At 36.6% G+C, this 27600-nt stretch overlaps 2 protein-coding genes across 2 annotated transcripts in view; both read right to left on the bottom strand.

Annotated features, from left to right (window-relative positions):
* The window catches only part of LIN9 (lin-9 DREAM MuvB core complex component), a 109042-nt gene that overhangs the window by 44373 nt on the left and 37069 nt on the right, over positions 1-27600 (bottom strand). The window lies entirely within an intron of this gene.
* Positions 14906-16241, bottom strand: LOC116743560 (WD repeat, SAM and U-box domain-containing protein 1-like). Its single transcript, XM_032612121.1, is given in 3 exon segments — positions 14906-15567; positions 15570-16064; positions 16067-16241. Coding segments are annotated over 3 exon segments (1332 nt in total).

The following is a 27600-nucleotide window of genomic DNA, read 5'->3' as shown; positions in this document are numbered from 1 at the left end:
TCTGCTCAATGTTATGTGGCAGCCTGGATGGGAGGGGAGTCTGAGGGAGAATGGATACATGTATATGTATGGCTGAGTCACTTTGCTGTGCACCTGAAACTGTCACAACATCGTTAATCAGCTATACTCCAATAAAAAATTAAAAGTTAAAAAAAATATCATTCTCAGTCTTTGACAGACCAATTAAAGGAAAAGTAAACAGGTATACAGAAGATACGAGTAATAAAGTTGAATAAACAAACGTAAATATAGAAAAGGACCTCCAGTTATGGCAGCGTGAAGAGGTTGGTGATTCTTCTCTGCAAAAGACTTGTATAAACCTGTACAAGACTGTCAAAGACAACCATTTCAGGGTACTAGAAATGGGCCAAATGCAGAAAACAATTAAGAAATGATTACTGTTGAAAAACTGCTAGAGCTTCAGTTAAGGACAAGTGAACTCAGTGGCCTTTCTGCAAGAGGCTATTCACACTCTACCTCCACCAACAGCTTGGCTGGTAAAAAGAGTGTTTCTAGTGTATGGTTGGCCATGGAAACAGTGTTGTTTGTTGTCAGAGGGGCAGACAGGATGTGGACCAGTGGGTAAAAACCTGTGACTGTGCTAGTTAAGAGTGGCAAACTCGATCGGGAAAGAAGAAAACCCCACAACTCTGCAAGCCTAAGAGGTAGTCCTGTCTGAGGTGACTGGCAGAATCACTAGGAATTTAACAGGGAGATCCTGGAAACTAGAGAGCCATAAAAAGACTGAAATAAACTCTCCATAAATTCTTGCCTAAGTGGAAAACTATGTGATTGGGTGGGAAAGACCTAAGAAAGTCTGGTAAAAAGTAAAAGCTAAGGATGACCTGAAAACGGACAGCAACTTTGTATGTGTTTTCCAAGTCCACACAGAGATCAGTCTGAGGCCTTTCTGGATTAAAATGTTTGAGTACAATCTCTGCCTAAGTCACTGGTTGGCCACTAAGTTATGCAGACACAGGAACATTCCCTAGGAAGCAAGCTTAAAAATAAATAAAAGAGTAAAAAAAAACTGAGCAGAGACATCAGTGGTTGCATAGGAAGTTACTAAAGTAAAAACAATTCTCAAAAAAATTACAGAGTTGCTACAATATATTATCTAAAATATCTAGTTTTCAACCAAAAATTACTAGATATGTAATGAAATAAAAAAGCATGATTCTTACTCAGGATAAAAGTACAGTAAGTAGAAACTGACACAGATGATACATTAGCAAAGTCTTCAAAAGTAGATTTTATAAATATGTTCAGAGAATTAAAGACAATGACTCAACAGGGAATTTCAAGAAACTATACAAAAGAACCAAATAGAAATTCTAGAGTTAAAGAGAAGATTTGAAGAAAAGAATCAGGGAATATTTTAGATAATATATTGTAGCAAGTCTGGATTCTGATCTATTAAAGAGAGATCAGGGCTTCCCTGGTGGCGCAGTGGTTGAGAGTCCGCCTGCCAATGCAGGGGACACAGGTTCGTGCCCCGGTCCAGGAAGATCCCACATGCCGCGGAGCGGCTGGGTGGGCCTGTGAGCCACGGCCGCTGAGCCTGTGCTCCGCAATGGGAGAGGCCACAACAGTGAGAGACCCGCGTAACGCAAAAAAAAAAAAAAAAAAAAAAAAGAGAGAGAGATCAACAGAAATTATCCAATCCAAAGAACACAGAGAACAAAAGATTGAAGAAAAATGAAGGGAGCCTCAGAGAGCTGTAGGAAGATGTCAAGTGCACCAACATATTTGTAATGAGAGACCCAAAGGAAGGAGAGAGAGAAGGTGAAAAGGAAATTGGAAGAAATTATGGCTAAAAATCTCTCATATTTGATTTAAAAAATTAAGCTACTAACCCATGAAACTCAATAAACCCCAAGTAGGATAAATATAAAGAGTATCAAACCTAGACATATCATAGTGAAATTTCCAAAATCCAAGGATAAAGAGAGAATATTCAAGAGAAAGGCTTCCAGAGAAAAATGACTCATCACATGTAGAAGAGCAACACAATTAACAGGTACATCTCATCAGAAACAATGAAGGTCAGAAGGCAACAGAGTGACATATTCAGTGTGCTAACAAGAAAAAAACATCAAGCAAGAATTCTATATCCTGTGAAACTATTTTTCACAAATGCAGGAGAAATGGAAACATTCTCAGATAAAAACAGAGAGAATCTGTTGCTACTAGACACGTTAGGAAGAAATACTAAAACACATTCTTTATGATAAAAGGAAATAATACCAGACAGTAACTAAAATCCACAGCAAGAAAAGAAAAACACCAGAAATGGTAAATATGTGAGTGCATATAAAAAACGGTGTGTACAAAATACACACACACACATTTTTTCTATTCTCTTCATTTCATTTTTAAAAAGTAAGATTATTTAAAGCAATAATTATAATACTATATTCTCAGGTTTATCATAGATATTAATGTAACACGTTTGATGACAGTAAAAACGAAGTAGGAGAAAATGGAGCTATATTGGAGTAATTCTGCTATATTTTATCAGAATTAATTCAGTATTAATCTTAATTAGATTGTGATATGTTAAAGCTGCATATTGTACTTCCCAGAGCAACTAACACACACATACACACAAAACCCTCAAAAAATACGTAAAAATAACAGAGAAATTAAAATTGTATACTACATTTGTATACTAATATACAAATACTAACTATATAACTATAATAAGTAAAATTTGTATACTAATTGTATCCTAAACAGTATTTGTTTAACACAAAAGAATGCAGGAAAGGAGGTAAAGGAAAATAACGGATATGAGACATATTGTAAACAAACAGCACAACGATAGGCATAAATGCAAGCATATCAATTATTACATAAAATGTGAATAGACTAACCACTGATCAAAAAGCAGAGGGTGAAAGGGGTCAAAAGGTACAAACTTCCAGTTATAAAATACATAACCAATAAGGACCTACTGTACAGCACAGAGAACTACACTCAATATCTTGTAATAACCTATAATGGAGAAGTGTGTATATATATATATACACACACACACACACACACGCACGCACACACACATATACACATATAACTGAATCACTCTGCTGTACACCTGAAACTAACACACTGTAAATCAACTATATTTCAATAAAAAAATTTTTTTTAATTGTAAATGTACAATAAACAAACAAAAAAAGTCATGGGGAGGTAATGTACAACATGGTGACTATAGTTAATAATACTGAATCCTGTATCTGAAAGTTGCTAAAAAAGTACATCTTAAAAGTTGTAACATCTTTGGTAACTATGTGTGGTAATGGATATTAACTAGACTTACTGTGGTGATCATTTTACAATATATACAAATATTGAATCATTATGTTGTACAGCTGAAACTAATACGATATTAGATGTCAATTATACCTCAATAAAAAAATACAAGTAGATAAAATTTTCTTAAATTTTTAAAAAGGCAGAGGTTTGCAGACTGACTTCAATAGAACAAGACATCTATAAGCTGTTTATATATTTCTACATGTGTCTGAGACACACTTTAGATTCATAGATTCAAATAGGTTGAAAGTACAGGATGGAAAAAGATTCACCATAGTAACAACAGAGTACTGGAATGGCTATATTAATGAAAATTTAAAATAAGGGATACTACTGGAAACAAAGAGGGACATTTCATAATGATAACAGGGTCAATGTATCAGGAAAATATGACAAATATAAATATATATGCACCTTAACAGAGCACCAAAATACCTGAAGCAAAATCTGATGAAATGGTAAAGAGTTCAACAATTATAGTTAGAGATTTTAACATTAATCTTTCAGTAATTGATACAATAAAACAGAAAATCAATAAGAATATGGAAGACATGTACAACACTATCAACCAATTTGACCTAACTAACATATACACAATGCTCAACCCAACAGCAATATACAGTCTTTTGAAACATACATGGGGCATTCTCTAAGACAGACCAAATGCTAGGTCATAAAACAAGTCTCAACAACTTTAAAAGAAGTAAAATCATACAAAGTGCTTTCTCCAACCGCAACAAAATGAAATCAGAAATCAGTGAGTCTTCACCAAGCAGGCTTGGTTATGCAAAATAAACTGAGAGAATACTTATAATACGAAAAGTATAAGAACTCAAATATAATTTGGAGGGAGGAACATCTTATGTTCTGGCATATACTGTATACTTACATACATCAAACTTTAGAGGGAGATTTATAAAACTTTAGGGGAAACTCACTTTCTACACTTCTGTGTTTTTTTCTTCTTCTTTTTTTTTTTTTTTGAGAATGCATTGCCTTTATAAATCAAGAAAAGAAGATATTTCCATATTTTTATATGGATGTCATTTATGTCCCTCTACCACAGATCAATATTTGAAGTCAGGCTCCCCTATTATTACAGGAGTATCTATCTGTTCAAGTGATGGCTAAATTCTATCCAGTTTTACTTAACTGGCTCAAAGACTTTTAAAAATACTTAAACTTTTGTCTCTAAGGCAGCCCTCTCCTTAACAGCCATTTCCAGATTACTGGTGCTGACAATGCAAAGCTAAAAAAACAAAAGCAGCAACCTAAGTTAGTATACATGGTCACTAAGGGATGAAAAGCAGATTCTTGGTCAGAATGCCAAGTTCAGGAAAGTAAGAAAAAAATGCTGTTGTGGTTATCAACATTATCCTAAGGCTCTGAGAATATTTTATAATAAGAAAAAAATTCAAAAACATCCTTTAGGTAGGGTAAATCCTATTAATCCATAAATCCTATTAGCTGATTATCTCAGGACAATGTCCATTTACACCTGCTATCCTACTTCAGTTATTAACAGCACCTCCTATTCTACTTTCAGAAGATGCTTACTTGAGTGATAAAATTATATGGTCACTCTACTTCTCTGACCGTTTATAAGGTCAAATACGCAATGCAAAAAAAAAGAGACAATTTTTCAAGCACAACAGAAGGTTTGCTGGGAATCTGGTGAACATACCTAATGGCATCCAAAAATCCAAGTTTAGAAAGTAATTTCATTATAAACAAACATCAAGGGACAACTTTAAATATTATTGGTCAGAGCCTCAGCTTTGGGCCAGGATTCAGAATTTGGGTTAACCAGCAGCTGTCAAATCTTAACTCTACATTTACTTCTATAAATCACATCTTCCATATCTTCCAAATCACATCTTCCATATTGTCCTTGATGACTTCCTTTCCCATAACCCTTTGACTTAGATAAACTACTTAGATAAAATACATTACTTTTAGGACAGTTCTGAATTTTACAATTTCTTAACAAACCAATGATTTTAAAATCTCTTTTTATACCCCGACTTCTCTGACTACACAGAGTTCTAGAACTATTCAGAGCAACGGACACCTGATGAACAACTTCCTGTACAATGTGGTTAAAGTATCATGTCCAGACGTTTCCCCAAGGCTTTTCCACTATTCAAATTTTCCATCATTTTGGTGTTTGTCAAAACACTTGCGTTCTTAACTCTGTAACTAAGAATCACTTGTCGTTACTTTTTACCTGTCTTCTTTGCGCCTACTGCAAAATCTTAAATATAGTTACTTAAAAAATTCCTTTGTTGTTGTTATTGAGGAAAAGTCTACTAATCCTTCTTTACTAAGAAATTTCTTCCCAGAAAGGAATGTGGAATTTTGTTTGTTTATATACTTTTCTAGGTAAAATTTACATACAGTAAAATGAAAATGTAAGTGTATAATCCTATAAGTTTTGACAAATGAAATCATCCATCTTTAAAGTCACAGAATATTCTTATTATCCCAGAAAGTTCCCTTTTCCTAGGCAATCCTTTCTTCAGGCGCAACCTCTTTTCTGATGATATTTTTCTACCATAAATTAATTTTGCCTATTCTACAACTTCATATAAACAGAACCATACAATATGCATTCATTAGTTTTCAGCTTCTTTTGCTCATCATACTATCTGAAGTTAATCTATATGTCAGTAGTTAGCTCCTTTTTATTGTCAATTTATATCCAATGTAAGAAAATATCATGTTATGTTTATCCATTCGCCTGTTGTTGGGTTGATTCCAGGTTCTGACTATAAAATTAAAACAAAGATGCCATAAACATTCTTGTATATATCCTTCTGTGAACAGCAATTTCATTTCTCTTACTTAAATATCTTGGAGCAGAACTGCTGGATCACAGGACAGACATAAATTTAATTTTATTAAAAACCGTCATGCTTTACTCCAAAGTGGTATACCATCCTATCAACAATGTATATGAATTATGGTAGCTCCACATCCTTGTCAACATTTGATGTTATCAGTAGTTTCAATTTTAGCCATTCTGGTGTGTGTAGTGGTATTTCATTATGATTTTAATTTGCACTTCCTTGATGACTACTGATGTTGAGTGCTTTTTCATGTGCTTATTGATCATTCATACATCTTCCTCTGGGAAGTCTCTACTCAAGTGTTTTGTCTAGTTTTTGAATTGGATTACTTATGTTTTTATCACTAAATAATAGAGTTCTTTATGTTTTCTAGATATAGTCCCTTTTCAGATATATGATTTGGAAATATTTTTTTCCCAGTATATGGCTTGCCTATTTATTTTCTTAATGTTCGCTATTAGTGGGCAGAAGTTTTAAATTTAAGTTAAACCTAAAAATCACCTTTATTTTTCTTTTTTGATAATTAATTTTTTGTCAGATCCAAGAAATCTCTGCCTACTTACAGATCACAAGATATTTTCCTCTGTTTACTTATAGAAGCTTTATAGTTTTGGCTTTTATGTTTAGCCCTTTGGTCCATCTTAGATTAAGTTTTTTGTATAGCATGAGGAAAGGTCAAGGTTCATTTTATTTCCATATATATACCTAGTTGATCAATCATTATTTATTGAAATGCCCTTCCTTTCCATTGAAATGCTTTGGTACCTTCAGAAAGTCAACTGGACATATGTGTGGATCTATTTCTGGATTAAACTATCCTTCCCATTTTCACAGACATTAGAATAAGCACGACAATTTCGAAAAAAAAAAAAGGAAAAGAAAAGAAAAAGAGAAAGAAAAAGAAAAGGGCTGCTGTGATTTAGACTGTTTATCTCTAAGATCAGTCTTGGCAGAGCTGACATTTTTAACAATACTGAGTTTTCCAATCCATGACATGTTTTATCTAATTATTTAGGTTTTTTATGCTATTGTCAATAGTGTCATTTTTTAAAATGTCATTTTCCAGTTGTTGCCTTATTATACAGAAATACAACTAATTTTCATATTGATTTTATATCCAAAGACCTTGCAAAAAAATTCATCTCATTAATTCTAGTCCTTGATTTGTGGATTCCTTAGGATTTTCATATGGGTTATCATGTCATCTGTGAAAAGAGACAGTTTTACTTCTTCCAAACGTTATGATTTCTATTTTTTTTCTTGTATTATTTCACTGTATCTAGCAGAATACTGTATACAGATCCTAAGTGTATCCTTGCATTGTTCCCCGTCTTAGTGGCAAAGCATTCAAAATTTCACCATTAAGTATGTAGCTGCACATAGATTTTTTCATATATTAACTTTGTCAGGTTGAGGAAGTTCCCTTTTATTTCTAGTTTTTGAGAGTTTTATCATGAGTGGGCATTAATACTGTCAAATGACTTTTTGTTATCTATTGATAGGACCATGTGGTTTTTCCACTTTATGCTACTAAATATGGGGAATTACATTAGTTGATTTTTAAAAACAGACTTTCTTTTTAGGAGCAGTTTTAAACACAAAGCAAAATTTAGAGGAAAGTACAGAGTTCCCATACATGCCCTACCTTTACTCTCCCTAAGAGCTTCCCCTACTATCAACCCATATAGCTCCTGCCTGACACACCCAACAGGCTCTCCCACTATCAACATCCCACACCAGAGTGGTACATTTTGTTAGCTGATGAACCTACACTGAAACATTATTATCACCCAAAGTTTATAGTTTACATTAGGGTTCACTCTTGGCATTGCACATTCTATAAGTTTTGACAAACGTATAAGGGCATGTACCTGCCCATCATTACAGTATCACTCAGAGCAGTCTCACTGCCCTAAAAAACCTCTGTGCTCCACTTATTAATCCCTCTTCCCACTAGCCCCTGGTAATAACTCATCTTTCAACTGTCTCCATAGTTTTTACCTTTTCTAAAATATCATACAGTTGGAATCATTCAGTATGTAACCTTTTCAGATTGGCTTCATTCGCCTAGTAATAGGCACTTCAGGTTCCTCCATCTCTTTTCATGGTATTTTGTTATTATTATTAGGCCATGCCACACAGCTTGTGGGATCTTAGTTACCCAACCAGGGATTGAACCCAGGCCCCCAGCAGTGGAAGCGCAGAGTACTAACTACTTGACCACCAGGGAATTCCCTCTCATTTCATTTTAGCTTCAAATAATATTCCATGTCTGGATGTATCAGTTTATTCATCTAATGAAGGACATAGTGGTTCCTTCCAACTTTTGGCAATTATGAATAAAGCTGCTATAAACATCCATGTGCAGGTTTTTGTGAAGAGGTAAGTTTTGAACTCATTTGGGTAAACACCAAGGAGTGTGACTGATGGACTGTGTGGTAAGAATATGTTTAATTTTGTAAAAAATTGCCAAACTGTTTTCCAAAGTGGCCATACCATCTTGCATTCCCACCAGTAATATACAAGTTCCTGTGCTCCACATTCTCGTTTGGTGTTGTCAAGTTCTTGATTTTGGCTATTCTAATAGGTGTATAATGGTATTTCATTGTTTTCATTTGCATTTCACTAATGACATATGATGTGGCATATCTTTTCATGTGCCTATTTGCCATTTGTATATCTTTTCTTTTTTTAAAAATTGAGGTGACATTAATTTATAAGATCATATAAGTTTCAGGTGTACATTATATTTTGACTTCTATATATATTACAGCATGCTCATCACCAAAAGTTTAGTTTCCATCCGTCACCACACAACAGACGCCCTTCACTCATTTTGCCCTTCTCCCAGCTCCTTCCACTCTGGTAACCATACTACTCTGTTCTCTGTATTTATGTTTGTTTTCATTTTGTTTATTAATATTCTACATATGAGTGAAATCATATGATATTTGTCTTTGACTTATTTCACTTTGCATAATACCCTCAAGATCCATCCATGTTCTCACAAATGGCAAGATTTCGTTTTTTCATGGCTGAGTAGTATTCCACTATATATTTTATATACACACACACACACCACATCTTTATCCAACAATGGGCACTTAGGTTGTTTCCATATCTTGGCTATTATAAATAATGCTGTGATGAACATAGGGGTGTACGTAACTTTTTGATTTGGTGTTTTTGTATTCTTTGAATAAATACTCAAAAGTTAAATAGCTGGATCATATGATAGTTCTTTTTTGTGTGTGTGTTATAGTTCTATTCTTAATTTTTTCAGGAATCTCTGTACTTTTCGCCATAGTGGCTGCACCAATTTATATTCCCACCAACAGTATGAGAGTATATCTTCTTTGGTGAGGTACCTGGTCAGATCTTTTCTCCATTTTTTAATCAGGTTGTTAGCTTTCCTATTTATTAAGTTTTAAGAGTCCTTTGCATATTCTGGATAACAATCCTTTATCAGATATGTCCTTTGCATATATTTTGCCCCCGTCTGTGGCTTCTCTTCTCATTCTCTTGACATTGATTATTTTTTCAATTATTTTGTTGTAGTAAAATACACTAAAAAGTTATCATCTTAATCATTCTTAAGTGTAGAGTTCAGTGGTATCAAATATTAATAACATTGTTCAATCATCACTCATATCTATAACCCTTTTCATCTTGTAAAACTGAAACTCTACACCCATTACAGTAACTCCCCATTCATCCCTCCCCCCCAGCCCCTGGCAACCACCATTCTACTTTCTGTCTCTACGACTGTTTCTATTGTAAGCAGCTCATATAAGTGGAATCACAGGGTACTTTTTTCTGACATTTCACTTATCAATGCCCTCAAGATTCATCCATGTTGTTGCAAATGGTAGGATTTTCTCCTTTTTTATGGCCAAATAATATTCCATTGTATATACAGTTGACCCTTAAACAGTACAAGTTTGAACTTCAGGGGTCCACTTACACACAGATTTTTTTCAGTTGTAAATACTACTGTACTGCATGATCCATGGTTGGTTGAACCTGCAGATATGTAACTGCAGATATGGAGGGCTGAGTGTTTGTGAATTTTAGACTGCACGGGAGATCAGCACCCCTACTCCCCGCATTGTTCAAGGGTCAACTGTATACACCATATTTTCTTTCTCCATTCATCTGTCAGTGGACACTTAGGCTGTTTCCATGCCTTAGTTGTTGTAAATAATGCTGCAACGAACATGGGGGTGCATGTACCTTATGGAGATAGTGAGTTTGTTTCCTTTGGATAAACACCCAGAAGCAGAATTGCTGGATCACGTGGTATTTCTATTTTTAATTTTTTGAGGAACTTCCTTACTGTTTTACACAGTGGCTGCACTGATTTACATTTCCACTACCAATCCACAGGGTTCTCTTTTCTCCACATGCTTTCCAACACTTGTTATTTCTTGCCTTTTTGATAATAGCCATTCTAACAGGTGTGAGGTGCCATCTCACTGTGGCATTTCCCTGATGATTAGTGATGTTGAGCATCTTTTCGTGTACCTGTTCACCATCTATGTGTCATGTTTGGAAAAATGTCTATTCAGCTTCTCTGCCCATTTTCTAATCAGGTCGTCTTTTTGTTGTTGAGTTGTATGAGTTCCTTACATATTTTGAATATTAACTTCTTATCAGATATATGATTTGCAAATCTTTTCTCTCATTCTGTAGGTTGCCTTTTTATTTTGTTGATTGTTTCTTTGGCTGTGTAGAAGCTTTTTATAGTTTGATGTAGTCCTACTTGCGGATTGTTGCTTCTATTCCTTTGATTTTGGTGTCATCTCCAAAAAAAAAAAAAAAAGCATTGCTAAGACCAATGTCAAGGAGCTTTTCCTTTGTGTCTTCTTCTAGTAATTTAATAGTTTCAGGTCTTACATTTAAGACTTTATTCCACTTTGAGTTAATTTTTGTGAGAGGTGTAAGATAGGAGGCCAGTTTTATTCTTCTGCATGTGAATATCTAGTTTTCCTGAGACCATTTATCAAAGAGTCTGTCTTTTCCCCATTGAGTATTCTTGGTTGCCTTGTCAAATATCAGTTGACCATATATTCATGGGGTTTTCTGTGGGGGGTTCAATTCTGTTCCATTTGTTTATGTGTCTATTTTATGCCAGTCTCATACTATTTTGATTACTATAGTTTTGTAATATAGCTTGAAATCAAGACATTTGAGTGTTCCAACTTTGTTCCTCTTTCTCAAGATTGCCTTGGTTATTAGTCAGGTCTTTTGTGGTACCACATAAATTTTAGGACTGATTGTTCTATATCTGTAAACAATGCCACTGGAATTTTCATAGGGATTGCACTGAATCTATAATTGGCTTTAGGAAGTATGAACTGTTTAAAACAATATTAAGTTTTCCAATCCATGAACATGGGATATCTTTCCTTTTATTTTTGCCTTCTTCAATTTCTTTCATCAATGTCTTGTAATTTTCAGTGTACAGATGTTTTACATCCTTGGTTAAAATTATTCCTAAGTATTCCATTGCTTTTGGAGCCATCTTGAATGAGACTGTTTCCTTATTTTCTTTTTCAGATATTTTGTCTTTAGTGTATAGAAACACAGCCGATTATTGTATGTTGGTTTCATATCCTGGCTTTACTGAATTCATTTACCAGTTCTTATAGTTTTTTGTAGAGTCTTTAGGGTCTTCTCTATATGAGATCATGTCATCTGCAAACAGAGATAATTTTACTTCTTCCTTTTGGATTTGACACCTTCTTTTTCCTTGCCTGACTGCTCTGGTTTGGACTTCCAGCACTATATTGTCACACTTGTCTTGTTCTTGATCTTTAGAGAAAAAGCTTTCACTCTTTCCCTGTTGAGTATGATGTTAGCTGTGGGCTTGTTCTTTAGCTTCTTAAGGTAAAAGTAGAAATTTATACCTTTTTAAAACGTATATAAGCATTTTCTTCTGATGTAAGTATTTAAAAATGTAAAAGTTTCCTCTATATACTTCTTTAGCTGCACCCCACAAATATCTATATTTGGTATATTTATTATCTTTCAATTTAAAATACTTGTGCTTTTCCCTTGAGATTTTCTCCTTTTACTTATGAATTATTTAAAGTATGATGTTTCATTCCCAAATACTTGGATGTTTTCAGAGATCTTACTGTTTCAATTTCTGATTAAATTCTGTTGTGCTCAGAGAAATTCTGTACACTGTATATGATTTCAATCTTTCAAAATTTACTGACATGTGTTAATAGGCCAACATATGATTTATGTTGACAAAGCCTAAGCACGTGCAAAGATTATATATTCTGCAGTTGTGGGGTACACTGTTCTAAAAATATCAATTAGATATCATGATTGGTAGTGCTATTCTTTTTTTTTAAATTAATTTATTTTATTTTTGGCTGCATTGGGTCTTCATTGCTGCGTGCAGGCTTTCTCTAGTTGCAGTGAGCAGGGGCTACTCTTCATTGCGGTGCGCGGGCTTCTCATTGCGGTGGCTTCTCTTGTTGCAGAGCATGGGGTCTAGGCATGTGGGCTTCAGTAGTTGTGGCCTGCGGGTTCTAGAGCACAGCTCAGTAGTTGTGGCACACGGGCTTAGTTGCTCTGCGCCACGTAGGATCTTCGCAGACCAGGGCTCGATCCCGTGTCCCCTGCATTGGCAGGCAGATCCATAACCACTGCGCTACCAGGGAAGACAAGTAGTGCTATTCTAATTCTCTATAGTTGTACTGATTTTTTTTTTCCTGTTCTCAATTACTGGTAGAGAGTTGTTAAAATCCACAACTATAATTGTCGACCTGTATATTTCTTCCTTTAGTTGTCTTACTTTTTGCTTTAAGTATTTTGAACTTCTGTTATTAGGGGCCTACTAATAAATATATATTAGGATTTGTTGTGTTCTTCTAATGAAGTGCTCTTTCAATCATTATCAAGTATCTCCTCTCTCTGGTAATACTCTTTGTCTTGAATTCTATTTTGTCTGATGTTAACATAGCCACTTCAACTTCCTATTGTTAATATCTGATTGGCATATCTTTTTCATTCTTTTGCTTTTAACCTGTCTGTGATTTTTAAATTTCAAGTACAACTCTTGAAGACAGCACATACAGTTGACCCTTTAACAACATGGGGATTAGGAGTGGTGATATCACCTGAACAGTTGAAAATCTGTGTACAACTTTTAACTCAAGGGTATAACCCAAAACTTAACTACTAATAGCCTACTGTTGACTGCAAGCCTTACAGATAACATAAACGGCAAGTAACATGTATTTTGTATGTTATATGTACTATACACTGTATTCTTACAAAAAAGTAAGCTAGGGATAAAAAAAGTTATTAAGAAAATCATAAAGAAGAGAAATACATTTATAGTACTGTATATTTTTATCAATACCATAAGTTTACATCATCTGTTTACAAGATGAATCATGTCTCAGTACGTACATCAATATTGTCTTATATGATATTACAAAATGCTTTACATGTTGCGCTTATTATTAAAACTAGACATCAAAAAAAAGATAATGTGAAAAAGAAATTCATCTTCATTTACAGGTATAATGATTCATGCATTGATAATGAAGAAAAAGCAATACAAATTGCTTTATAGTAGTCTAGTGTAATCAATATGATGGCTTCATGGTAGCCTGGCATATACATTAATGAATGAATCATAAAAATTTTATGGCATACAGTTTTACTGTCATATTCATAATACAGTATTAAAACACTTTCATTTTTAAAAAATTGAGGTATAGTTGAATTACAATATTATATTAGTTTCAGGTATATAACACAGTGATTCAAAATTTTATAGTTTATACTTCATTTAAATTTATTACAAAATATTGGCTATATTCACTGTGCTTACCATACATCCATGTAGCTTATTTTATACTTAGTAGTTTGTACCTCTTAATCACTTACCCCTATCTTTCCCCTCCCCTACCCTGCTCCTCACTGGTAACCACTAGTTTGTTCTCTACATCTGTGAGTCTGTTTCTGTTTTATTAGCAACATAGGTTACTTCCATATCTTGGCTATTATAAATAATGCTGCTGTGAACATTGGGTTGCATGTATCTTTTCAAATTAGAGTTTTCATCTTTCCTGGATGTACACCCAGGAATGGAATTGATGGGTCATACGGTAGTTCTGTTTTTACTTTTTTGAGGCACCTCCATACTGCTTTCCACAGTGGATACACCAACTTACATTCCTGCCAGCAATGTACAAGCACTCCCTTTTCTCCACATCCTTACCAACATTTGTTAATGGTGGTCTTTCTGATGACAGTCATTCTGACAGGTGTGAGGTGATATCTCATTGTGGTTTTGATTTGCATTTCTCTGATGATTAGTGATGTTGGGTATCTTTTCATGTGCCTGTTGGCCATCTGTATATCTTCTTTGGAAAAATATCTATTCAGGTCTTCTGCCCATTTTTAAAAATCAGGTAGTTTTTTCAATATTGAGTTGTATGAACTATTTATATATTTTGGATATTAACCCCTTATCAGTCATATCATCTGAAAATATTTTCTCCCATTCAGTAGGTTGTCTTTTCATTTTGCCAATGGTTTCTTTTGTTGTGCAAAAGTTTTTAAGTTTAATGAGGTCCCATTTGTTTATTTTTGCTTGTTTCCCTTGCCTTAGGAGACAGATCCAAAGAAATATGGCTACGATTTATAACAAACTGTGTCCTGGCTCTGTTTTCTATTTTCTTTTTTTTTGCAATATAAAATAAACAGTTTTATTTTTGATGTGTCTCCAGCCATCGATCAATGGCCATTTTCAGAGTCCTATTTGGTATAAGTACCAAAGAAGGAAGAACAAGATTTGTCATGGGACTCGTACGTTTCTTTTTGCTGATACAATTTTCCATTGCTTCCTTTTCGTATGAATAGCCATCTGATGCAATGACAGGATCTTTCATAAGCTCCCTAGTTATTGGACATATAAATTCATCAGGAATTCCAGAAGAAAGGGTTTTCATCTTTGTCCTGAGCTCTTCAATTTTCTGCAGAACTTTACTACGCAGCCCTAGAGATTCAATTTTCAAATCATCAGCTAGACTTTCTTTTGTAAGATTCAACAGTTCTCGCCCATCAATGTTATTCATTTTGAAAATACCAACAAGGTCTTTTAAATCTTGTGCACAAAACCAGTTTGAGACATCGTCCTCTGACCAATCTTCAGTAAATTGCTTTGGTTGATCTTCTGCGATCCTTGCTTGGCAAGGTGCTTCCAGGTCAAACTGCCAGATACTCACTGTTTTGTCCATTGAACCAGTAGCAAGTAAAAGGATATTGGGTGCAAAGGCACAAGTTGTGACATACCTGGTGTGCTGAGTCAAGGTGTGAAGTATATTCTCAGTATTAGTATCATACACTATGACAGACTTATCCACTGATCTAAGGTATGGGTAAAGGAAATAACCCAAATTTTGATCTGGCAATCCTGACCACATGATGCCAGTCGAAAGAACTGAAGACCTTGTTCTCCACCAGAGACTGGCTGTGAAGAAAAATCGCAGCAGGTAAATCCAAGATTATGTGCTTTTTCACTATGCAGACACCTCATTTTATCATCCCACACTGTTAAATCTCCACATGAGGAGCCAGTGACAAAGAGGTTTCCATTAGGAGAAAATGCACAGGCCACCAAGGAGCCATCCTTAACACTAGCACATCTATATAACTTGTATGACTGTGCATTCCACAAAACAACAGTTCCATCAGCTGCCCCTGATATCAAACAAGTGGAGTCTGGGGAAAACTGGCAAACCCTCACGGGGCTACCACTGGGCTGTTCCATCACTGCCAAAGTCTGTCCGTTTTGAGTATCCCATAAGACAGTGGTACCATCTGTTGAAAATGAAGCCAAAATATGCCCTGAAGCAGAGAAACACAGCAGTGGACAGCAGAGGTGTGAAACTTCAATGGAGAGTGTGGCAGTTCACTGAAGTCACTCAGGGAGTACAGGCGAATTGGTTTGTCCAAGGAGCAAGTGGCCAAGAGGGAAGAGGAGAAGGCACAGCAGTTGACATCATCATCATGATCCGCTAACGTGTGAATTAGTTTCACCATGTTCTTTATTTGAAGTAAAATATCCTGGTGTGGGCGTCCACTTAAACCTCAGCCGTCAAGCCAAACAATTTCCGGTCATACCCCGGATCAACTCGCCATTGTGAACACATGCATACCCATCTAATGCAAGGCAAACCCAAAATGTGCCAAGAATCCTCCAACATAAAGCTCGAGACCTACTCCCACCATGCCCACGCGGGGACCAAGGATTTGCCCAACTCTTGAGAGCCAACCAGGCCTCAGCGAACCGAGAGACCCATGGCAGGAGCATGGCCGGCGGGGAGCAGGGCCTTCCGGAGTGTGAGGACCGGCGTTCGGGTTGTGGGGGAGGGGTGGAAGCCAGCTGGGGCTTTCACGCCCCGCCGTGAGGCACTGCCTGGCTCCCACACCAAGGCCGCAAAACCATGCATCGCTCTGGTCAAGGTCTCAGCAGGTCCCTGTCGCGCGCTTAGAACCTGACGCCGAGAAATGGAGGGTTTAGACACCTTGAGCGGGGAAGCTCGGCGGGCTGACCCCAGTCAAGGTCCTCCACCTGCCTCCGCCGCTGTTAAACTGGCCCATGGGCACTGCCCCTTTCACCTCAAAGACCCACGACGCCTGGGATCAGCGCTCAGATGCTGGCGAGTGGCGCAGGGCACGTGACACGCAGGTGAGGGGGGCCTGTTTTCTTTTTTTTTTAAAGTAGTTTAATTTAATGTATTTAAAACTTCATTTTTAAAAATATTTATTTATTTTTGGATAGTTACAGAAGTCGAGGGATCTCGATTTTTTTTTGGCTGCGCAGCATGTGGGATCCTAGTTCTGTGACCTGGGATCAAACCCACACCGCCTGCACTGGAAGCATGGAGTCCTAACCACTAGACCACCAGGGAAGTCCCTGCCTATGTTTTCTTCTAGCAGTTTTTTGGTTTCTGGTCTTACATTTAAGTCTTTAAACCATTTTGAGTTTATTTCTGTATGTGGTGTGAGAAAATGTTCTAATTTCATTCTTTTATATGTAGCTGTCCAGTTTTCCCAGCACCACTTATTGAAGAAACTCACTTATTGAAGAAACTATCTTTTCTCCACTGTATATTCTTGCCTCCTTTGTTGTAGATTAATCGACCATAAGTGTGTCAGTTTACTTTTGGGCTCTCTAGTCTGTTCCATTAATCTATGTGTCTGTTTTTTTGCCAGTACCATACTGCTGTGATTACTGTAGCTTTGTAGTATACTCTGAAATCAGGGAGTGTGATACCTCTGTTCTGTTCTTTCTCAAGATTGTTTTGGCTATTCAGGGTCTTTTGTGTTTCCATACAAATTTTAAAATGATGTTCTAGTTCTGAAAAATGCCATTCGTATTTTGATAGGGATGGATTGAATCTCTAGATTATCTTGGGTATTATCGTCATTTTAACAATATTAATTCTTCCAATCCAAGAACATGGTATATCTTTCCATCTGTTTGTCTCATCTTCGATTTCTTTCATCAGCATCTTATAGTTTTTGGAGTACATGTCTTTACCTCCTAGGTTAGATTTATTCCTAGGTATTTTATCCTTTTTGATACAATTGTAAATGGGATTGTTTCATTAATTTCTCTTTCTAATAGTTCAGTGTCAATGTATAGAAATGCAAGAGATTTCTGTATGCTAATTTGGTATCCTGTAACTTTACTGAATTCATTGATGAGCTCTAGTAGTTTTTTGGTGGTGTCTTCAGGATTTTCTATATTGTATCATGTCATCTGTAGACAGTGACACAGCGACAGTTTTACTTCTTCCTTTCCAATTTGGGTTATATTATTTCTTTTTCTTGTCTGATTGCTGTGGCCAGGACTTCCAATATTATGTTGAATAGAAGTGGCAAGAGTGGGCACCTTTGTCTTGTCCCCGATCTTAGAGAAAATGCTTTTGGCTTTCTATTGTTGAATGTGATGTTAGTTGTGGGCTTATCATATATGGCATTTATTATGAAGTATGTTCCCTCTATACCCACTTTGTGAAGAGTTTTTATCATAAATGAATGAATTTTGTCAAAAGCTTTTTCTGCATCTATGTAGATGACTGTATGATTTTTTATTCTTTAATTTATTAATGTGGTGTATCACATTGATTAATTTGTGGTTATTGAACCATCCTTGCATCAACTGGGATAAATCCCACTTGATTATGATGTATTATCCTTTTAATGTATTATTAGATTTGATTGTTAATATTTTGTTGAGGATTTTTACATCTATGTTCATTAGTGATATTGGCCTGTAATTTTCTATTTCTGTGGTATCTTTGTCTGGTTTTGGTATCTGGGTGATGGTGGCTTTGTAGAATGAGTCCTGAAGTCTTCTTTTCTCTGCAATTTTTTGGAATAGTTTGAGAAGGATAGGTGTTAACTCTTCTCTAAATGTTTGGCAGAATTCACATATAAAGTCATCTAGTCCTGAACTTTTGTCTGTTGGGAGTTTTGGGGTGTTTTTTTGTTTTGTTTTGCTTTAAATTACTGACTCAATTTCATCACTGGTAACTGGTCTGTTCATATTTCCTATTTCTTCCTGGTTTGGTCTTGGGAGATTGTACAGTTCTAGGAATTTGTCCATTTTTTTCTAGGTTGTCCATTTTGGGGGCATATAGTTGTTTGTAGTATTCTTTTATGATCCTCCAGTGTCAGTTCTGACTTCTCCTTCTTTCTGGCCCTCTTTTTTTCTGGGCGAGTTTGACTAAAGGTTTATCAATTTTGTTTATCTTTTCAAAGAACCAGCTCTTAGTTTCATTAATATTTTCTTTTTTAAGTCTCTATTCCATTTATTTCTGCTCTGGCCTTTATGATTTCTTTCCTTCTAATAACTTTGGATTTTGTTTGTTCTTTTTAAGTTCCTTTAGGTGTAAGGTTAGGTTGTTTATTTGAGATTTTTCTTGTTTCCTGAGGTTGGTTAGCATCGCTATAAACTTCTCTCTTAGAACTGCTTTTGCTACGACCCATAGATTTTGGATTGTTATATTTTTGTTTTCACTTGTCTCCAGGTATCTTTTGATTTCTTCTTTGGTTTCTTCAGTGATCCACTGGCTGTCCTTGCTCCATGGGGTGAACCCCTACAATCGTAATTATTCTCATTTGTGGGTTGCCCACCCTGGGGGTATGTATAATGATTATAAAGCAACTCCACCCCTCTTACCCATCTCACTGTGATTCTTTCTGGTAGTTTCCAGTCTTTCTCATCAACAGTTGCTCTGTAAATAGTTGTAATTCTGGTGTGCCCATGAGAGGAGGTGAGCTCAGGGTCTTCCTTCAATACAAGTTTTTTTTTTTTTTAATTGACATATAGTTGATTTACAATGTTGTGTTAGTTTCTACTGTACAGGAAAGTGATCCAGTTATACATATATATATACATTCACTTTTATATTCTTTGCCATTATGGTTTATAACAGATATTGAATATAGCTCCTAGTGCTATACAGTAGGACCTTGTTGTTTATCCACTCTATATGTAATAGTTTGCATCTGCTAATCCCAAACTCCCAATCCATCCTTCCCCCAACCCCATCCCCTTGGCAACCACAAGTCTGATCTCTATGTCTGTGAATCTGTTACTGTTTTGTAGATAGGTTCATTTGTGTCATACTTTAGATTCCACATATAAGTGATATCATATGGTATTTGTCTTTCTCTTTCTGACTTCCCTCACTCAGTATGGTAATCTCTAAGTCCATCCATGTTGCTGCAAATGGCATTATTTCATTCTTTTTTATTGCTGTGTAGTAGTCCATTGTATATATGTACCACATCTTCTTTATCCATTCATCTGTTGACGGACATTTAGGTTGTTTCCTTGGCTATTGTGAATAGTGCTGCTATGAACATAGGGGTGAATGTATCTTTTTGAATTATAGTTTTGTCCAGATATATGCCCTGGAGTGGGATTGTTGGATCATATGGCAACTCTACTTTTAGTTTTCTGAGGAACCTCCATATTGTTTTCCATAGTGGCTGCACCAACTTACACTCCCACCAACAGTGTAGGAAGGTTCCCCTTTCTCCACACCCTCTACAGCATTTGTTATTTGTAGATTTTTTAATGATGGCCATTCTGACTGGGATGAGGTGGTACCTCATTGTACTTTTGATTTGCATTTCTCTAATAATTAGCAATGTTGAGCATCTTTTGATGTGCCTGTTGGTCATCTGGATGTCTTCTTTGGAGAAATGTCTATTTAGGCCTTCTGCCCATTTTTCTATTGGGTTGTTTGTTTTTTTGTTGTTGAGTTGTATGGGCTGTTTGAATATTTTGGAAATTAAGCCCTTGTAGGTCACATCATTTGCAAATATTTTCTCCCATTCTGTAGGTTGTCTTTTTGTTTTGTTTATGGTTTCCTTTGCTGTATAAAAGCTTGTAAGTTTGATGAGGTCCCATTTGCTTATTTTTGCTTTTGTTTCTATTGCCTTGGCAGACTGATTCAATACAAGTCCTGCACACAATATTCCACATGATGAATAATACTTAGGTCATGATGATGGTGACACAAATACATCTCATACAGTTCTTGCCGTGCAGTGATCAGATTTTCAGAGGAAGACACTCGCACACCTACACAATAGATAAGTTTATTAACTGTATGGAATGATGATTATTTACTATTCACTAAGTGGAAATGAATCATCATAAAGGTCTTCATCCTCACCATTTTCATGTTGAGTAGGCTGAGGAGAAGAAGGAAGAGAAGTTGCTCTTGCTGTCGCAGGGGTGGCAGAGGTGGAAGAGGTGGAGGAGGTGGAAAGGGAGGGAAGACAGTCAGGCACACTTACTGTGAATTTATGGAAATACATCATAATTTCTACTTGACTTTTTGCTTTTTCATTTCTCTAAAAATGTTTCTACATGGTACCAATCCTTCTTCCACTATCTGCTTTAGTTTAAGTGACCCTATCATAGGAGGGTCTATGCTATAAAAAAAAGCAAAAGCAGTCTTGAAAATTGAAAGTCTTCTCCCCAACTGTCTAATGTCAATTTGTTTTCTGACACTGCATCTTCTGTGTCTTCTTCTTTATTGGCTGGCACTGATTCAGAAGCACTCATCTCCATCAAGTTGTGTTGGTAATTCCTCTGGTGTGGTGTCTATTAGCTCTTGAAAATATCTGTGTCTTGAAGCCCTTTACCTCCAACCTCTTTTTTTTTCCTCCACCTCTACAATCTCTTTCCTTTACTGGCTCTTTCAGGCTTTTTCTATAACAACAGTGACATCTTCAGTGATATAATCCTTCCAGATTTTCATGATGTTTTCTCTATTAGAGTTCTCTTCCATAGCATTGACAATCCTTTCCATAGAGTACCATGTGTAATGAGCCTTAAAGGTACTTAAGGCTACAGGCTGAATTATAGATGTTGTGTCTGGGGGTAAGTAGACCACTTCAATGCCTTTGGAGTCAAACTCATGGGGTTCTGGGTAGCCAGGGGCATTGTCCAATATCAAAAGAACTTTAAAAGGCAGTTCCTTACTGCCAAGGTACTTCCGGACTTCAGGGACAAACCATCAATGGAACCGATCCAGAAAAAGAATTTTTGTTGCCCAGGTCTTCTTGCTGTAGAACCAAAAGACGGGCAGCTGGTGTTTATTTTTTCCCTTCAAGGGTCCAAGGTTAGCAGCTTTTTTTAATTTAGTTAAATTTTTTATTGAAGTACAGTTGATTTACAATGTTGTGCCAATCTCTGCTGTACAGCAAAGTGACATAGACATTCTTTTTTTTAAAATATATATTCTTTTCCATTATGGTTTATCACAGGATATTGAATATAGTTCCCTGTGCTATACAGTAGGACCTTGTTGTTTATGGCTGGCAGCTTTATACATAAGGGCAGTCTTGATCATAAACCCGACTGCATTTGCAAAACAGTAGTTAGCCTATCTCTTTCTGCTTTATTTTTTAAATTTTTGGCTGCATTGGGTCTTTGTTGCTGCACGAGGGCTTTCTCTAGTTGCAGCAAGTGGGGGCTAGTCTTCATTGCGGTGCGTGGGCTTCTTACTGCGGTGGCTTCTCTCGTTGTGGAGCATGGGCTCTAGGTGCACGGGCTTCACGAGTTGCAGCATGCAGGCTCCGTGGTTGTGGCTCGTGGGCTCTAGAGTGCAGGCTCAGTAGTTGTAGCACACGGGCTTAGCTGCTCTGTGGCATGTGGGATCTTCCTGGACCAGGGATCAAACCTGTGTGCCCTGCATTGGCAGGCAAGTTCTTAACCACTGCTCCACCAGGGAAGTCCACCCTTTCTGCTTTAAATCCTAGTGCTTGCTTTACTTCCTTACTAACAAGGCTTTTTTGTTTTGTTTTGTTTTACCAGAATAGGGCACTTATGTCTGCATTAAAAACCTGTTCAGGTAGATATCCTTTCTCCTCCATGACTTTCTTAATGGCATCTGGGAAGCTGTTTGCTGCCTCTCGGTTGGCAGAAGCTGCTTCTCCTGTGATCCTGACATTTTTTAAGCCAAACCTCTTTTTAAAATTATCAAACCATCCTTTGCTGGCATTAAATTCTCCAGCTTTAGATCTTTCACTCCCTTTTGCTCTGTTGTCATATAAATGACTTTGCTTTTTCTCAAATCATATTGGAGTCCATAGGTATGCCTTTCTTATATCAATCCTGCACCCACATAAAAGCTGTACTTTCATTATGAGGTAAAAAGATATTTCAAAAAAATGCTAGGTATTCATGCCTGCTGGCATAGCTGCAGCTATAGCTTCACCAATTTTCCTTTTCTTTTTTTTTACAATGGTCCTTACACTGTACTCATTTATTTATCTTGAAATAGTGGGCAATCACAGATGAAGACCTCAACCTACAGTACATATCAAGCAATTCAACTTTTTCTTGTAATGTCATGACTTTTCTCTGCTTCTTAGGAGCAATTCTAGCATCACTATGGCACTTCATATGGGCTCCATGGTTTATGGTCTTCCACTAAACACAATGAAAAATACTTGAGAACTGCAAGAGATCACTTTTTACAACGATATGCAATTTACTGGAGATGAACTGATCACATGGAAATGATTACTGTCACACAGCATTTTTAGCAGATACAACACTTGAGCTCACTGCAACAGCATCGGGAGGTTGCTACAAAATTTTTACAGTAGTACAGTGTATACTACAGTTAGTTTTATGAAGCTATGATTTAATATGGCATCTTTATGTTTGCTTACATTTCTCTCAATGGCAAATGTATGGACTGTGTTTGTGGAAGTAAGTTTTGATAAATTTTACTACCATAAAATATGGTAGTAAATGATAAAATAGACTATGTCTACATATATCTTGCGCATTCATGACATATCTAACTTTAAAATCTTTTTCAATACTTTACGGCTAAGCAATTCATCTGCAAGTTCTTTCAAGTTGTCACAAATTTCCAAAAAAATTTCCAGTGTGTTATTGAAAAAAAAATCCACATATAAATGGACTCACACAATTCAAACCCATCAAACCCATGTTGTTCAATGGTCAACTGTAGTTGAGTTTGACTTCCTTTTTAAAAAAAAAAAAAAAATCCAGTCTGATAAGCTCTACAGTGTAGTGTTTAGTTCACTGACATTTAATGTAATTTTAAAAGGGCTAGATATAAGTCTACCATCTTGCTATTTATTTTCTACTCCTCTGTTCTTTCTTTCCTGTCATCTTTTCACTTAACTGAGTATTTGTTAGTCTGTCAAATTTAATTCCTCTACTGGCTTTTTAGGTATACCTCTTAACACTTTTTTAAAAGTAATTCCTTCAACTGGACAGCCAAATGCAAAAGAAGAAACTAGACCACTACCTCACATCATATACAAAAATCAACTCAAAATGGACTAAAGACCTGAAAGCAAGACCTCAAACAATAAAACTCCTAGGAATAAACATATGCAGTATGCTCTGTAACATTGATCTTAGCAATATCTTTCTGGATATGTCTCCTCAGGCAAGGGAAACAAAAGCAAAATTGAACAAATGGGATTATATAAAACTAAAAAGTTTCTGCACAGCAAAGGAAACCATCAGCAAAATGAAAAAACAAATGGAAGATATTTGCAAATCATATATCCATTAATTGGCTAATATCCCAAATATATAAAGAACTCATACAACTCAACAACAAAAAGACACACAACCCAATAAAAAAATGGGCAGCAGAGCTGAATAGGTGATTTTCTAAAGAAGACATATAGATGGCCAACAGGCACATGAAAAGAGATTCATTGCTAATTGTTAGGAAAATGCAAATCAAAACCACAATGACTCACTATCAAAACAAAACAAAACAAACCCCAAAACAACCCAATCAAAAAACAGGCAGGGGACTTCCCTGGTGCAGTGGTTAAGAGTCCACCTGCCAATGCAGGGGACACGGGTTCAAGCCCTGGTCCAGGAGGATCCCACATGCCATGGAGCAGCTGGGCCTGTGGGCCACAACTACTAAGCCTGTGCTCTAGAGCCCTTAAGCCACAACTACTGAGCCCACGTGCCACAACTACTGAAGGCCGCACGCCTAGAACCCATGCTCCGCAACAAGAGAAGGCACCACAATGAGAAGCCCGCACACCGCAACAAAGAGTAACCCCCACTCGCTGCAACTAGAGAAAGTCCATGTGCAGCAGCAAAGACCCAACTCAGCCAAAAATAAATAAATAAATGAATGAATAAATAAATAAATTAATTAATTAAAAAAAAATAGGCAAGTGATCTAAATAGCCATTTCTCCAAGGAAGACATCCAGATGGCCAACAGGCACATGAAAAGATGCTCAACACTGCTAATTATTAGAGAAATGCAAATCAAAACTATAATGAGGTATCATCTCACACGGGTCAGAATTGCCATCATCAAAAGTCTACAATAAAAAATGCTGGAGAGGGTGTGGAGAAAAGGGAACCCTCATACACTATTGGTGGGAATGTAAATTGGTGTAGCCACTATGGAAAACAGTCTGGAGGTTCCTTTAAAAACAAAAAATAGAGTTATCATATGTTCCAGCAACCCCACTCCTGGGTATATATCCAGAAAAGATGAAAACTAAGTCAAAAAGATAATGCACCCCAATGTTCATAACAGCATTATTTACAGTAGCCAGGACATGGAAACAACCCAAGTGCCCAGCAACAGATGATTACTTTAAGAAGATGTGAGATTTTATATATATGTATAAAACACACAGGAATATTACTCAACCATAAAAAAGAGTAAAATATTTAAAACAACATGGATGGACCTAGAGAATATCATAGTAAGTGAAGTAAGTCAGAGAAAGATAAATATTATATGATATTACTTATATGTGGAATCTAAAAAGTAATACAAATGAATCTATATACCATACAGAAACAGACTCATAGACATAGAAAACAAACTTATAGTTACCAAAAGGGAAAGGGAGGTATGGGGGGTATAAATTGGGAGTATGGGATTAACAAAACTACACATAAAATAGATAAGCAACAAGGATTTACTGTACAGCACAGGGAATTATATTCAATATCTTATAATAACCTATAATGGAAAATAATCTGAAAAAAATATGTATAATTAAATTACTTTCCTATACAGCTGAAACTAACACAATATTGTAAATCAACTGTACTTCAATTAAAAAAAAACCACAGTGAGATATCACCTCACATCTGTTAGACTGGCTATTATCAAAAAGGCAAGAAATAACAAGGGTTGGCAAGGACAGGAGAAAAGGAAACCCTCATACACTGTTGGTGGGAATGTTAAGTTGGTGCAGCTACTATAAGAAACAGTGTGGAGATTCCCCCCCAAATTAAGACTAGAACTACCACATGATCTACCTATCCCCCTTCTGTGTATTCATCCAAAGAATACAAAAACACTAATTCAAAAAGATATATGCACCCCTATGTTCATAGCAACATTATTTAGAATAGCCAAGATATGAAAACAACCTAAGTGCCTATCAATGAATGAATGGATAAAGATATGCTACACACGGGCTTCCCTGGTGGCGCAGTGGTTGAGAGTCCGCCTGCCGATGCAGGGGACACGGGTTCGTGCCCCCGTCCGGGAAGATCCCACATGCCACGGAGCGGCTGGGCCCGTGAGCCATGGTTGCTGAGCCTGCGTGTCCAGAGCCCGTGCTCCGCAACGGGAGAGGCCACAACAGTGAACGGCCCGCGTACCACCAAAAAAAAAAAAAAAAAAAAGAGATGCTACACACACAGACGCACACACGCACTGGAATACTACTCCACGGTAAAAAAAAGAGTAGTGATTACCAGAGGGGAAGGGGTGGGACAGGGGAGGGTGAAATGGGTAAAGGGGATCAACTGTATGGTGAGAGACAGAAACTAAACTTTTGGTGGCTAGCATGCTGTAATGTAAAGAGAAGATGAAATATAACGTATACATGAAACTTGTTATAAACCAACGTTACCTCAATAAAAGATTTTTTAAAAGTAATTCCTTTACTAGTTCTCAAAGTACGGCCCCACTCCAGCAGCATCAACACCACTTGGAAACTTCTTGAAATGCAAATTCTCAGGCCCTACCCCTGACCTTCTGAATCAGAAACTCTGGAGTGGAGGCCAGTAATCTGTCTTTTTAAAGCCTTCCAGGCGATCTGACGCACACTAAGGTTTCTGAACCTCAATATTCTAGGGATTATAATATTCACTCCTTACTTATTACACTCTACTTCAGTTAATACTGTATGCTCTCACTACAAATTTAAGAAACAAACACAACAGTTCCATTTTACACATATATTTACTATTTCTGGTGCTGTTAATCTGTAGTCAAGGTTCCATCTGGTATCATATCCCTTCAATCTGAAAAGTTCATTTGACATAGCATCTAGTGTTCTTTTCCCGTAAGAAGTCAGCTGCTGTTTGTATCACTGTTCCTCATATAATGTTGTTTTTCTAATGAATGCTTTCAAGATTTGCTCTGTATTTTTTCTGTGTTGTGTCTAATTATGGGTTATGTATACACGTGGGTTATATGCCTTGGGGTTTAGAGTACTGTGGATCTGTACTTTTTTTTTTTTAAATCGAGTTTGGGGAAGGTGGCCAAAATGGCGGAGTAGGAAGTCCTTGAGCTCACCTCTTCCCATCGGCACACCAAAATTACAATATTTACAGAGCAACTATTGATGAGAAAGACCAGAAGACAAGCAAAAATGATCTTCTACAACTAAAGATGCAAAGGAACCACGACCGGACAGGTAGGAGGGGCAGAGACACAGTATAGTCAAGAACAATACCTCCACAAAGGGGAGGATAATAACAATTGTAGAGGTTCTCCCCAAGGAGCAAGGGATCTGAACCCCACGTGGGGCTCTCCAAACTGGAAGTCCTGCAATAGGACGACAAACACCAGAACACCTTCCTTTGAAGGCCA

Source organism: Phocoena sinus, chromosome 1, assembly GCF_008692025.1.
Source record: "Phocoena sinus isolate mPhoSin1 chromosome 1, mPhoSin1.pri, whole genome shotgun sequence".
Lineage (NCBI taxonomy): Eukaryota > Metazoa > Chordata > Mammalia > Artiodactyla > Phocoenidae > Phocoena > Phocoena sinus.
Note: the sequence above shows the minus strand (reverse complement) of the source record. Positions and strands in the feature narration are given on the sequence as shown.